The sequence below is a fragment of the Cygnus olor genome, chromosome 1 (assembly GCF_009769625.2).
Source record: "Cygnus olor isolate bCygOlo1 chromosome 1, bCygOlo1.pri.v2, whole genome shotgun sequence".
Lineage (NCBI taxonomy): Eukaryota > Metazoa > Chordata > Aves > Anseriformes > Anatidae > Cygnus > Cygnus olor.
Genome location: NC_049169.1, coordinates 179,081,482 through 179,095,229, shown reverse-complemented (window position 1 = coordinate 179,095,229; position 13,748 = coordinate 179,081,482). Strand labels below are relative to the sequence as shown.

Below are 13,748 nucleotides of genomic sequence, written 5' to 3'. Positions count from 1 at the left end.
CAGATCAGAGAGCAAGCTCACCAGTACGACATCAAGGACGAGGTGATGACCTCGAGCGGGATGAAAGACGAGAAGAGCGAAGGGTAGATCGCAGTGATGATAGGAGAGATGAAAGGGCCCGAGAGAGGGAGAGAGAAAGAGAGCGGGATCGAGAGAGGGAGAGAGAAAGAGACCGGGAACGGGAAAGGGAGAAGGAGAGGGAGTTGGAACGAGATCGTGCTCGGGAACGGGAGAGAGAGCGGGAGCGAGACAAAGATAGGGACCGTGAGCGCGATCGAGACAGGGACCATGACAGGGAAAGGGAACGAGAAAGGGAGAGAGAAAAGGAGCGAGAGAGGGAGAGGGAGGAGCGGGAAAGGGAGCGTGAGCGTGAGAGAGATCGAGAGCGGGAACGAGAAAGGGAGAGAGGTCGAGACAGAGATAAAGAAAGAGAGCGGCAGAGAGACTGGGATGACAAAGAAAAAGGAAGGGATGACCGCAGGGACAAGAGAGAAGATATCAGAGAAGAAAGAAGTTCAAGAGATGTCCATGAAGAAAGAAAATCCAAGTGAGTGGATCTGACTGTTACTTCAATAACATCAATAAAAAAACTCTCTTAATATTGATTTCAGTAAGATAGTAAGCAGGGGAGTGTCAAAGGAAGGAGAAGATACCCTGTTTGTGCAGAGGTGTGATCTTGAAGCCTTGTCTCCCCTGCATCTGTGTGGCATATGCTGGTGGCCCCAAAATCAGATTCTAGGCTGCGTACTATGTTGGTGATGTTAGTCTGATGCTCTGCTAATGCAAAATCACAGAACTGCTAAAGTCTGCTTGTTTGGCCTTGGCTTTAATAATGCAGACATTCTTTGAAACCTAATAGGAGGCTGTGGTACCTTTTGAAGTCTCAAGAGTGTGATAGCAACTAACTAGGTCAGGGTTCATGACTGTTCATCAGATTTCTGTGGAACATACATTGCCCTTTGCACTATTGAATTTTCAACACCAGAAGGCTACCAGTGAAGGCATCAACAATATCTCAAGTAAATGTGTGGTGCTTCTTTTGTTTTATCTGTATGGCACTGATTCTCTTTTTTTTTTTCCATTTAGTACAATAAAATTCTCATTGTGACATCAGTAATGAGCAAATCAGTGTTGTCCTGAATGGCTGATTTGCCTAGAAATAATTAGTAGCTTTTGTGTGAGAGAAGTATGGAATCCTGTAAATCATCCAGTACAGAGTCTTCCCAGTCCCTCATGGGGAGAAGTGAGCAAGCGTCTGGCTTAGCTGCCAGCTAGGGTCAACCCACTGCAAGGATCATTGCCATAGGAAAAAAGTGATTGTAATTGCCTTCTGTACTTTTTTGTTTAAAAAATAAAAAATAGCTGTCCTAAGTGTTTAAGTTTTAGTTTTAAGGTATAATATATATATGACAAGACAAATACTTTTGGAAGTTTTGAAATAACAGCGTAGAAAACTACAAAACTTCCTAGCATCCTTAGATCTTCTCTATGAGGTGTTTACACTTGAGGGATTGTATTGATGATAAACTCAATTACTGAAGGTTTTCTTCAAAGAATACTCAAGAAATTTGCCTACAAATATTTGTTCCACAGGAAGCGTCACAGAAATGAAAGCAGCCCAAGTCCTCGTCAGTCACCCAAACGTCGCCGTGAGCACTCTCCTGATAGTGATGCTTACAACAGTGGAGATGATAAAAGTAAGTAGTAGTGGGCTCTCTCTGCTGCAGGCAGGATCCAGCTTATCCTCTGTCTATGGAAAATAATCTCTAATCTTAAATAGAAGAAAACATGGAGAGAGTTTTTAAGGGTCCTCTTCCCCTTTCTTGTCTGTTAAGGTATATGTTTACCAAAATGGTAGTAGTCTGCTGCTGCTGCAGCAGTTTTAAAAAACAAGAAACACAAACAAAACTTTTGTGTAACTGAAATGATGGATTTTTGTTTTGATTGATACTTCTTAGCATGCAAAGATACCAAATGTTCACCCTTTCTCCTTTCTGAACAATACAAGTGCATTGTTCTTCCCATTTTGTAGATGAAAAGCACAGACTTCTGAGCCAGGTTGTGCGACCACAGGAATCCCGGTCATTGAGCCCCTCTCATGCTGCAGAAGATAGGCAGAGTCGCTGGAAAGAAGAAGAGCGAAAATCAGACAGAAAGGAAAGTTCCCGGCGTTATGAAGAACCAGAGTTTAAAGAGAGAATTTCTTCAGCAGATAAGCAAAGAGAGCAACCAGATGCTTCAGAAAGCTCCCGGTCTAGGATTCAGGAAAATCTTGGACACCGTCCCTCTGAAGAGAGAGATGCTTCTGATAGAATGCATGATGACAGCAAGAAAAAGTCTAAAATACAGAAAAAAGCCACAAAGAAAAAGAAAGATGATGATAGCGGGGTGGAAAGGTATGCTAATGAATCAACGACCGAGGAAAGCCAGGTCTTTTCACCCAAGAAAGGTCAAAAAAAGAAGAACATAGAGAAAAAGCGGAAGAGGTCCAAGGGTGATTCTGAGGTTTCTGATGAAGAAATTGTTCCACATCATAAAAAGAAGAAAGGCCCAAGAACCCCCCCTGTCACAAAAGAAGAATTGGTTGAAGCACCACCTGAGAAAACTGTGGCAGAAGTCCCCCCAAAAAGAGAAGAGACAACATTTAGTGACTGGTCAGATGAAGACGTTCCTGAACGTGGTGACATTGTTGTTCCAGAAAGAAGCACTGAGGACTCCCATAGAAAAAGTCATAGAACGAGGGGAGAAAAGGTGGAAGCCCCTCATGTTACTATAGATGATGGACCACATCGTAAACCCGTGGATCAGAAGCGCAGCAGCAGTCTCGGTAGCAATCGGAGCCATGCCTCAAGCCGACTTCGATCCCCTTCCAATGAGTCAGCTCATCGCAGTGGCGATGACCAGACCGGACGGAAGAGGATCCTGCACAGTACCTCTAGGGACAGGGACAGGGACAGAGAGAAGAAAAGCTTAGAAATCACTGGGGAACGAAAGTCCAGGATTGACCAGTTGAAAAGAGGGGAGCCCAGTCGCAGCACATCTTCAGGTAATAAGATACGTTTTAGCGAGACTGACTTACCACTCTTTATGAAAGTGCAAAGGTACAAATCTCAAATCATTCTTGCATGGCTATATACTCTTTTAATTTTTAATTAGTGTGAAGGGAGAGGGAGGTTCTGTGCAATTCATAGTAAAACTAGAGGGAATTAAGATTCCTGGAAGTGTTACCATACTTGAAAAGTTGATCCTCAGTGGGCATGATGATTACCACTTTGTTTACACCAAAATATTCAGTCAGCTTTAGCAGTTCATGCTGTCTAGAGGATAAAGCAATTTGTAGAACAAATGAACCTGAAAGAAAGAGAAAGTCCTTGTGCTAACAGACCATTGAGCCAGTTTTATATAAATAATGTTTTCAAATTTGCTATTAACATTCATTTTGATATGGAAATACTGAAATCTAGGCAAAATTAAAATGCCCTTTGTGGGAGGGAGAGATCCGTTATGATCTCAGGAGCTTTTTTAGCTGAGGGAAATCTTTTATGGTTCTTGTTAGGCATACTCTTGATACATATGGAAATCATCTTTGCTGCAAATCAAAGTAATCACAATGAACTTGTTTTATTTCTGTAGTTCCTATAAAGAAATGGGTAAAATATTTGCTTAAAATATATACACCGTCAATAGAAAATTATCTTCCTCCTAGAGCCATTTGGCTTTCTGTTCTTACCATGGTTATGTGCCTGAAATTATCTTTCTGAATTTATTATATGCTAGCTTTTCAAAAAAAACATATTTTGAAAATAATTTTGAGATGATTCTTTTTAAAAAAATATATTTTATTGCTTAAATATGTGAGTAAATTATGCACGTTCAGTTAGACTTCTGTAATAGTTGAAGTAGCCACTAAAAATGTTTTCTGGGGAGTGGGAGAAATACCATTATTAATTCTAAGATGATGCTTTTCAGAAGTCCACTTTCATACCAGAATCTTTAAAACACTTTGGTGTAGGAAAATGGTATTAAGTTTATGAGCTGTAGTCATGCCTGTATTTAAAATATTTTATCCAGATCGTCAAGATTCAAGAAGCCACAGTTCAAGAAGAAGTTCTCCTGAATCAGACCGTCAGGTTCATTCCAGATCTGGGTCTTTTGACAGCCGGGAAAGGCTTCAGGAGCGAGATCGACATGACCATGATCGAGAGCGGGAGAGAGAGAGGAGAGAGGCAAGACAGAGAGAATGGGATCGAGATGTTGACAAAGACTGGCCAAGGAGCAGGGAGCGAGAGAGACTCCGAGAACGGGAGAGAGAGAGGGAAAAGAGAAGGGAGCTGGACAGAGAGAGAGAGAGACAACTACCCGATACTGCTGAAAGAGAGAGAGACAGAACTGTTGACCTTTCCTCTCAAAAAGAATCTACAAAACACAGTGAAGCAAAACTGGACAGAGATCATGAAAAAGAATTTGATGGTGTTTGTCGGGATTCTGCAGCTTCAGAGAAGGAAAGACCAGACAAAGATTTAGGACCTTTACAAGGTTTTGAAGATGGAAATGAGGCTGAAAAGGTGGAGAGTCTAGAAGGTGAGATATTCTGGGAAAGAACCTTCACCGTCAAGTATTTTATTCTTTCCTTTTAATACAATGCTGAACTGTATTAGAACACTTCGCTACTGAAAGGTGTATTGGCCCCAGCTTCTCTGCTGTGGAAGCAGGATAAGGGAGAATTCTGGCAAGCATCTTCTTAATGTTAATTGTGTGAATGTTAGTGTTTCATTTCTAAAGTCTTGAGTCAAAGAGGCATTATGATATGCCTCATAAATGATATAATTTTGCCAAGGTGTAACATTTCTGCATAGGCACTTTGCTGAAACACCAAAGGTTTGATTGCCCTGTTAAACCATTGTAAGATATATTTTTTAGTTAGGAAGTCACAGGTAATGAATGAAAAAAATGAGGGTTGACTTGCTGCTGTTCTTTGGGATTTTTTCTGCAGAGCCCAATTATCATAGAAATGATAGTCTGATTAGTAGATGAAACATATGTATGGCTTGGCACAACAGTCCAAAAATTACTTTACTGAAGTAATCTTATTAAATGTAGCTTCAGTTTGCCGGCTGTAATGGTACTGGGGAAAACACGCCTAGGATTAATAAATAAAGGGCCAAATGCTGACAAATTCACATAGCTTGAGCTTTGCTAGAAGAAAGAGCTTGGGAAGTACATCTAACCTTTATAAAAATGCAAAAAGCAAAAATCTAAATCCAGAGTAAGTGGTGTAAGTTATGGTTATGTTCAGTAAGTAGGGTTTTTTTTGGTGATCGTAGTGTTGTATCCTCTAATAAGAAGGAAGGTGATGTGTAGGATTTGGAATCTGGGGTGTTTGGGATAGTAAAGCCTGAAGTCCGTAGTCTTCAGAAGCAAATTAAGCTTTTGTGGCTTTCCGTAAGATACCAGCACATTGTCTCATCATATCTGCATGCTTAAAAAGAATTATCTTATTGTGGATACTTGTTCATTTGGGCAGTCTGGAGAGGATGAGGAGGGCTGTTTTATTACCTACGATATCTCTTACCTGATTGCTCACAAAACGGTCATTACGGTTGACTAGTACAATTGAGAAAATTCCATTTAAGGAGATTATCTGTGGAGTGGAAACATTTGTCAGAGATAATATTTGGAGCGAGCCTGGGGAAAGTCTGCTCTATCTTGGTACAATGGACAGAATTCATCCATTTTTAAGGAAGAGGAAGGAATGGAGTAGTAAATCTGAGAGTACAGTGTGGTAACTTCAGAAAAGAGTTGGTGAAAGGTTGTTCTTAGGTTTATCTTCTGTTTCAGAGAGGGCCTGTAGCCAAACAGACTTTGAATATTAAATGCGTTCTTAGGTCTAGCCTTTCATCAGACTTCTTATAAGCATCTTAATACATGTTCATTCGTGTATTTTTCAAAGGTTGTGTGTTGCCTGAAAATGATGAATTTTTTTGAAGAAAGGCCTTGTAAAATACTAGGTGACAATTTTAGTGAAGCATACTATAAATAGCATATTACTGATCTTCTAAGATGGTAGTGTACTTTATTCTGTTTCATTAATTTATTATTACTCCAGTTTATGTTCCTTCTTTTAGCTATGTTGTGTTAAATCAGAATTAATATAAAATGACATTTCTGCAAAAAAGCAATAAAGGTAGTGATAGTATAATTTAGAAATTATCAACCTGATTTGAAATTCAAAATTGGGAAATTCAATCATTTTTGAATTATGTATTGAGAACTGTAGATTGTTATTTTTAATTGCTTCATACAGTAATTTTTAATGGTTCATCTGTGCCGTCCAAGCATGCAGTCACAGTGAGCTAGCGTACCTGCTAGGTCCGTGTGGAAGCAGAAAATGGATCGTACAGGCAGTCAGTATTTAAAATCACAAGATACAAAATGAAATCTAGTAGAGATTGCCATATTTTTCCTTTTAAAGATGATAGCAAACTAACTCAATAAAATTTCCAGATCTGGTGATGGTAAGGAGGTGTCTGGTATTTATTTGGATCAATGACTGCAGTACATTGTCTAACATAATGTGTGAGGATATAATTACTTAATTATGGTGATGTGTTGAACCTTAATGTGTTTGCTTCAGGAATAGGTTTAAATGATGCCCAAGATGCTCGATGCTTCCTCCAAAGCGCTGCCAGGTGGTCTGAGTAGTTAATTTACACTCTGCTAGCACGTCTTTTACTTGTCTTTTCAATGCTGATTTTTAGATTAGTTGAGGTGACTTTTCTTTTCCTGCAGGTTTTGTAAAGGCAAACAAAAAAAGGTGAGGGGCTATCTTAACACAGAGGCAGTTTCTCTTCTGGATAGGGAAGATTGGAGAAAATAGATAAGTCATCCACAGGGGATGACCCCTGTAAATTGTGTCAATTTTGTACTGTGCAACTGATTGTGAGTACCTTGGCGGAGAATCCTAAGGAAGCCTGAATTTTGAGCAGCAGGGTTTGTGAATGCTTCAGTCAGGTCTTTCAGTGCTGGGGGTGAGAGAATACCTTCAGAGGTGCCTTTCATGAACTGCAAGCTGCTACATTTGAGTGTCTTGTGTTTGCTACATGTTTATGCATGTATCACATTTATTTACATATAAAAATAGAATTCCTTGCTATACAAATAGAATTGTTTGATTCTATTTGTATGTGCATATAGTATGTTGATGGACAGTGCAACAACTGAATAAATTTGTCATAACGTTCTTCATGCTCTTCTGATTTCCATGAAGAGTCAGAACCATGAGAATAATTGCTTACTTCAGGATATCTCACACCGTGTATTTTGGAGTTTTGTTACTTATTTGTCCTGTCTTTATATTCAGTCTTTAGACTGAATCCTGAGTTAGGATTCATGTGCAAAAGCATCTGGTAGAATTTGTGGTAGTGCTACATAACTATGTATTGGATCATCAACTTACATTTCTTCTGAAGGTGGTCTTCTACAGGCAGCTTGAGTAATACTGCACAAAAAATAATTGACCAAGATGTGTGAAATTCGAACAGCCACTTTGTCGATGAGAGAAATAACTTTGTTTGCATCAGTGAATACCTTTTTTTCATTTTGAATATACACACCCCCAAAATTAACAAGCTCGTTTACTGACCCTGTTTTTTTGTCAGTCTGCTTGAAGCATGTTTGAAAAACAAGAATGATTGCTTTAAAGCTACAGTCTGTATCTGTGTCTGTAGGAGGAGAAGATGAAGCAAAGATTGATGATGTTCAGTCGCTGGGATCTGGTGCTGGAGAATACGAACCAATCAGTGATGATGAACTGGATGAAATTCTGGCAGGTGATGCTGAAAAGAGGGAGGATCAACAAGAGGATGAGAAGATGCCTGGTAAAAGTATAACAAAACCCCTTTATGTTTATTTGAATATAAAGATGAGATCAGTTTGCATGTAAAGCTACTTTGTTCCTTTTCAAAATGTATTGTAATGTACAGTAGTTCTGAATTCAGAGCACTGTTTTTGTGCTCCTCAGTATTTCTTATTTTTTTTGTAATGGTCGGGTATGCCTGTGAAGTATAGAGTTAACTAAAAAGTCCTGGAAACTTTGTTTTGAAGTAATATTTATTACATTGTTTATAGCTAGAAGCAGCAGCTTTGGTTTTATAAACGTTATAAATGAACATAAATGATTACAAATTCTATCCCATTTGAAGCTTATCATTATTTGGAAATGATAATTTTAGGAATAGATTTCTATCCTTGCTTGAATGCTTCCTAAATACACTGGGAAACATGGAATCTTCTAGGTCACCTGGGCTATATGATCAGTGTTCATATTTTATGTAATAAATGTGTACCCACAGTTGTATGGTTATTCAATAACTAATATATGTCATTTCTTTGAAAACAGCAGCATCCAGAGTTGAATTACTAGCTTTTTAAGCATTTAATTTGGACCTATCATAGCATGTTAGTGGTACTGTCACTTCTGTGAACGCCTGAGTGAGTGATCCATCCAAATCTGCTGGCTAAGCGGGGTCCGAGCAGCCTTTCACAAAGTGGTTACAATCAAAGTGAAACAGAATGTTTTTTATTTTAATCCAAGAAGCTTTATATTTTTTAAGAAACTGTACGTACCTTGTCGCCACCAGTCAAAGCGAGTTTGAACATTCCTATCTGAAGTGTCTAAAGAACTGTCTTTGAGAACTGCAGAACAATGTTCATCTAATACGTGTTGCTTTTAGGAGACGGGGATGTCTACAGCATGTGAAATCAGTCAGCTGTGGTGTAGGGGGTGATGATGTGGTAACTCATTTTCTGTCAATGTTTTCGCAGATCCTGTGGATGTTATCGATGTTGATTGGTCCAGTCTTATGCCAAAGCAGCCAAAAGAACCACGGGAGGCTGGGGCTGCGCTCTTAAAATTCACACCAGGTGCCGTTATGTTGAGAGTTGGCATTTCCAAGCGATTGGCAGGACCAGAACTCTTCACCAAAATTAAAGAGACTTGCCAGAGAGTATTAGAAAAACCTAAAGGTAATTGTTTCTGCAGGGTTTAAACTGTCTTTTTGTTCTTAGTAAAGATACTTAATGAAATGGGTGCTAGTTCATTATTCTAGGTTTCCAGGCCATAGAAAGCGTGCACTGAGCACTGTGTAAAAAATTCAGGAATCTAATACAGCTGTATATCAATCAGATTAGTGTTTTAATTCCAGCAGCGTTAGAGAGGTCTTAAATGACTGCCAAAACAGCTTTTTTTGTCATAGTGGAATATTCTTTTTTGAGACCATCTTGAATTAATACCTGGCCTGAAGTGTGTTGGCAACATTTGGAGAGGTAATGATCTTCTGCAGTGAATCAGTAGTAACTGTGTGAGGGGAAAAATAGGATTTCTTATTTTCTCTGAAGATTCTCTTACTTGCTTTCTGAAGATCTTCTCCAGAATGCATAGGAAGGAGTTTTTGGTTCAGAATGAAGAACTCAGTGAAATTCGTGTATTATGTAGTAGAACTGAGAAATTAAATGAATAGTATGCAGGTGTAGCATTTGGGTCAAAGTAAGTGGGCATGAGACATGCATGATGGATGGAATGGGCAAGAACTAAACCAGTGGTATTCACTGCAGCTGTGTAGGGTAAGTAGGGCTTTTGTGTGAGGGAGAGTACTGATTTTCTCTTTGGCATCCCAGGAACCAGCTGAGCTGCTTGCAAAAATTTACTTGGCAAAATTGTTACTTAGGTCTATGAAACATTTGCTCTCTGTAAGATCCATATGCATATTATTCCAGGATCTAAATATGATAAAAGTGTGCCTTATAAAAAACAGTTTCTGTAGAGTCCTTGGTTTTAGGGTATAGGTTTTTGTTTTAACTCTGTAAATTCTAGTTCTTGACGTGAAACCGTAGGATATCCTGAGTTGGAGGGCGCCCATAAGGATCATCAAGCCCAAACCATATTTCCAAGAGTGTTGTCCAAACACCCTGCAACAGTACTCTAATTCTTTGCAACATTACTTTTTGTGCAGTTGTCTTGTTAACCTTACAGTAAGATTGCTTTCAAACAGTAGAGAGGGGAAAAATTTAAGTAGCTGATGTAATTGATACACTATCATATCTTCCTGAGTATGCAAACTGTCTGGCATAGTAAAGCTATGAACTGTGTCTTTCTCTGTTAAGCTTAAATTTTGCTGCATACTTCACCAGGAACTGCATTGCAGAGTCCTCCTGGCTCTCTAATATATTGCCTGAAATAACCTCAGCAGTCTTTGCATGCTTCTCTAGAAATAACAAAGTCCAGGGGAGTGGTGATAGTAGGAGTCTCTGTAGCACTGTCTCTGGGTTGTCTCAAGTGTGCTCAGATGCAGGAGAACTTTGCTCTGGAGAGGAAGGAAGGCTGAATGCCTCCGTTAATTTCTCCTTAGCGTGTGCAGTCTCTCACTTCTCAAAGTTACTACATGTGGAAGTGCCGGTATGGTTTCAAGTGCGTGCATTTTCTCTGTAATCTGCTGCTAGGTAAGATGATTCCTTGTATAGTGATGACACAGCCACAACGTGGGTATTCTAAAGTAAGGCACAAATTTTGGTGCCCTGAAAAGTGAAGCCATTGAGCTAGGCATTCAGTGTGTGTTACAGTGGAAATGTAGTGTTTTCACTCTGGATTTCTTCATGGTCATATAATGTCTTTGTTTCCCCATTTTATTCCTGATTCTGGTGTTCACTTTTTTGTTCCTATTTATGGATGAATAGTTCCTGGTAATACTCTGAAATGCAGAAAAAAAAGTGCTCGCTTGTTACTGGGATTTTTGTTTGTGTTCATTTTCTTTGGAAACAAAAATCTGTAGTATGTGATGGAATTGAGATTTGTATCTGATTTTCCCTCATCTGTTGTATGCAGTTGAGGATGAGCATCAAACAGTATTTTGTTGTCAGATATGCTCAGCACCTGGCACCTAGGCAGATCCTACAAGCAGTTTCTGTCAGCTTCGAAGTGGCCATTTTGTGTCTCACTTGTGGTGCTGGTTGTCTGTTGGGGTTGTCTTGATAAGTTCAGTGCAGTTCTTTAACCTGTCCTTGATATCTTCTAAATTTTTTTGTTTCTTTTCACCTTCTTTGAAAACTAATCTTACTCAGCTCCATCACAACTTCAGTGGTTTAAAACGGTGTCCTTGCTCTCTCTTGGGTGCGTTCTGCCAAACTACAGTAGTAGTCTTCGCTTTTAGCTGCTAAATTTTCCCCAGGTTTGCTGGTGTCTGCAGTTAGGCATTCGATCCTCTACTAAAAACCAAGTGCTTTATTAAATACAGAAGATTGGATCGGACTGCTAACTGCATAACTTACCATATTTTTTTCAATTGTATTGTATCTTCTTATTTATTGTGAAAGGGTTATATGCCAATATACTGCAGTCCCGCCGTATGCACTCTTTTGGTCTTTGTCAACATTTCGTAGAAAAGATGTTACAGAACAAGTCTTGCCTCAGGAGCCATCTTGAAAAGGAACTTTGGTTAACGTGTTCTAGCTGCACACTTTCTTCTGATAAATGTATTAAAGGACTAGTGTTGCTGCTTTAAGTACTATTAGCTAATGGTTTAAGTGAGCCTAAAGGGAGGGAGTAGTTTATTAGCGTCTGTTCAGTTGTTCTCCTGGTTCACCCACCATGGATAAAAGAGTTATTGTGCATGTTTCACTCCTACTTAGCTATACAAACCCTGTTTTAACACTGGTGCAGTTATCCTATGCTTTGCAGGGAAGTACAACTTTAACCACTTTTTGTTAGCACTAGTAAACACCTTTCTTCGTACATGTCTGATCATGAATGATATCCCCTCTTCTGCATCAGAGCTGTCACTTGATTTTTTAGGCATCTTGGTGACTGCTGTCTCAATATTGCTTTCCAGTGCTGCAGCTACATACAAGTGTACCCATGCTTACATTCAGATGGTGATGAATTTGTTCTTTTTTCTACAAACTGCAATACCTTTTTTTTTTTTTTTTCCCAAAAGCTTGGTATTGTGTAAAAGGCAGAAACACCAACAGTAGAACTTAAGGGAGTTGTTAAATCTCATGCAGGATTATTTTTAACTCCAGTAAATTCATATTGCCGTATATTATTGTTCCAAAATACCATGTGTTTGTTGATCTTTGTAAATATCATTTCCTTGTAGATGCAGAAAACCTTTTTGAACATGAACTGGGGGCCTTGAACATGGCTGCACTTCTACGAAAAGAAGAGAGAGCGGGTCTGCTTAGTAATCTGGGTCCTTGCTGTAAAGCTCTGTGCTTTAGAAGGGATTCTGCAATTCGTAAGCAGCTAATGAAGAATGAAAAGGCAAGTTGTTCACTTACAGAGCTGGGTTAAAATGTGGAAACAGGCTCTACTGTGCAAAACATTTGTCTAGGGTGGTAATTTTAGTAGTAATTGTTCTGGAGCAGATCTAGAGCTTTAAATAATGGAGAACAGACTTATTGAAATATTCTAGGGTTTTTATGTTTTCATTAAGCTGGGAGATTAATCTAAGATGGAGACTTAAACTATTTCTTATTATGGCATTTAAATTCTGGAAACACTTTCTGCATTTAGAGAATACGCAATCAAAGTAATTGGTTAAAATACATTTTCAAGGATAATTGTTGAATAATTTTCCTGCTTAAGAGTCCATGTACTTCTATAAGAATTTTAAGATTCTATTCTTGCAAGTTAAAAGAACCTAGATACATTTCTTTTTAAAAATAAGAGAGATACTTCAGCTATGTCTTACACTACAGTAGGTTTTGTATTCTTGCATGCTAATAGAAAAATCTTCAGTTCTTGAAGATTTTCTAGTGAATATGTATGATTAAACCTGTATTTACTGAGAATACTTGATGTTAATTTCTCAGCTTACATGTTAAAAGCCACTATTTTTGGTTTTTATTTTAATTTCAATAGGGTGCAACAAAACAAGCTTACACGAATCCTGCAGCCATGGACAGTGACTTGTTACGGTTGAGTCTACGGTTATTCAAACGCAAGACTGTGTGCCAAGCTCCTGGGCAAGAAAAGACAGAGGATAGTAAGATTCCACAACCAGCTATCCAGCAAGAAGTGTGTGTGTCTTAAAGCAAATGACCACAGCAGTTCTTTCTAGCTCATATCCCATTACCAGTGTTGGTACTGTCTAGAACTGGTTGTTTGGAAAACAGCTGTAGAAGATGGAAGGAAAGACTCTGTTTGTACACAGAAAGGAATTGGGGATTTTGGATGTGAATAAAAGTGGTAAAAAGTAGACTTCTGTGTGAAGTTCTCTGCAAGTTTTGTAATATGAATCTTACACTAACAAAAACCTGTTTTATGGTGCATCAAGTGTAATAATGTGAAGATGTCTGGTTTTAGCAGTTTATAACTCCAGCCGATATTAAAGTGAAGAAAACTGTCTGTGTATCTCTTTCCTTATTACGAATGGGTTTCTCCACCACCACCACAGACCCTTCACAGGTGTCTGGAATTTCTGAAGTGGCTTGCTTCCTGGGAGTTTGTCTACCTCTGCTTTTCAAATCCCTTTCCTTATTGCAGTAGTCTCTGGTGTGGCTCTGGATTTGGACAGAGCTCTAGGTCTTTATCTTTAGCATAGGTTTCCTCTGATAATTTCTGGATGTAAAAATCTAGTATGAGAGATGGAAAGAAAAACCTTCCAGGAAGTGATTTCTGACCAGTTCTAGATGTCTGTATTTATGAGACTCACTGCGTTTTGGAAACGTCTGCTGCTTACAAAGGAAGACTGGCG

General features: G+C 38.9%; 1 protein-coding gene across 5 annotated transcripts in view; it reads left to right on the top strand.

Annotated features, from left to right (window-relative positions):
• Window positions 1–13,399, top strand: part of ZC3H13 (zinc finger CCCH-type containing 13) — a 48,724-nt gene extending 35,325 nt beyond the window's left edge. For 4 of the 5 annotated variants that reach the window (XM_040541888.1, XM_040541865.1, XM_040541876.1 and 1 more), the window contains 8 exons: window positions 4–547; window positions 1,594–1,697; window positions 2,033–3,046; window positions 4,072–4,581; window positions 7,728–7,883; window positions 8,824–9,024; window positions 12,150–12,313; window positions 12,914–13,399. In XM_040541888.1, the coding sequence (XP_040397822.1) occupies window positions 4–547; window positions 1,594–1,697; window positions 2,033–3,046; window positions 4,072–4,581; window positions 7,728–7,883; window positions 8,824–9,024; window positions 12,150–12,313; window positions 12,914–13,084 (2,864 nt within the window). In that variant the 3' untranslated portion in view covers window positions 13,085–13,399. The remainder of the gene's footprint in view (window positions 1–3; window positions 548–1,593; window positions 1,698–2,032; window positions 3,047–4,071; window positions 4,582–7,727; window positions 7,884–8,823; window positions 9,025–12,149; window positions 12,314–12,913) is intronic. The other variant, XM_040541881.1, reaches the window with a different exon arrangement.
• The last annotated feature ends 349 nt before the right edge of the window (window positions 13,400–13,748 follow it).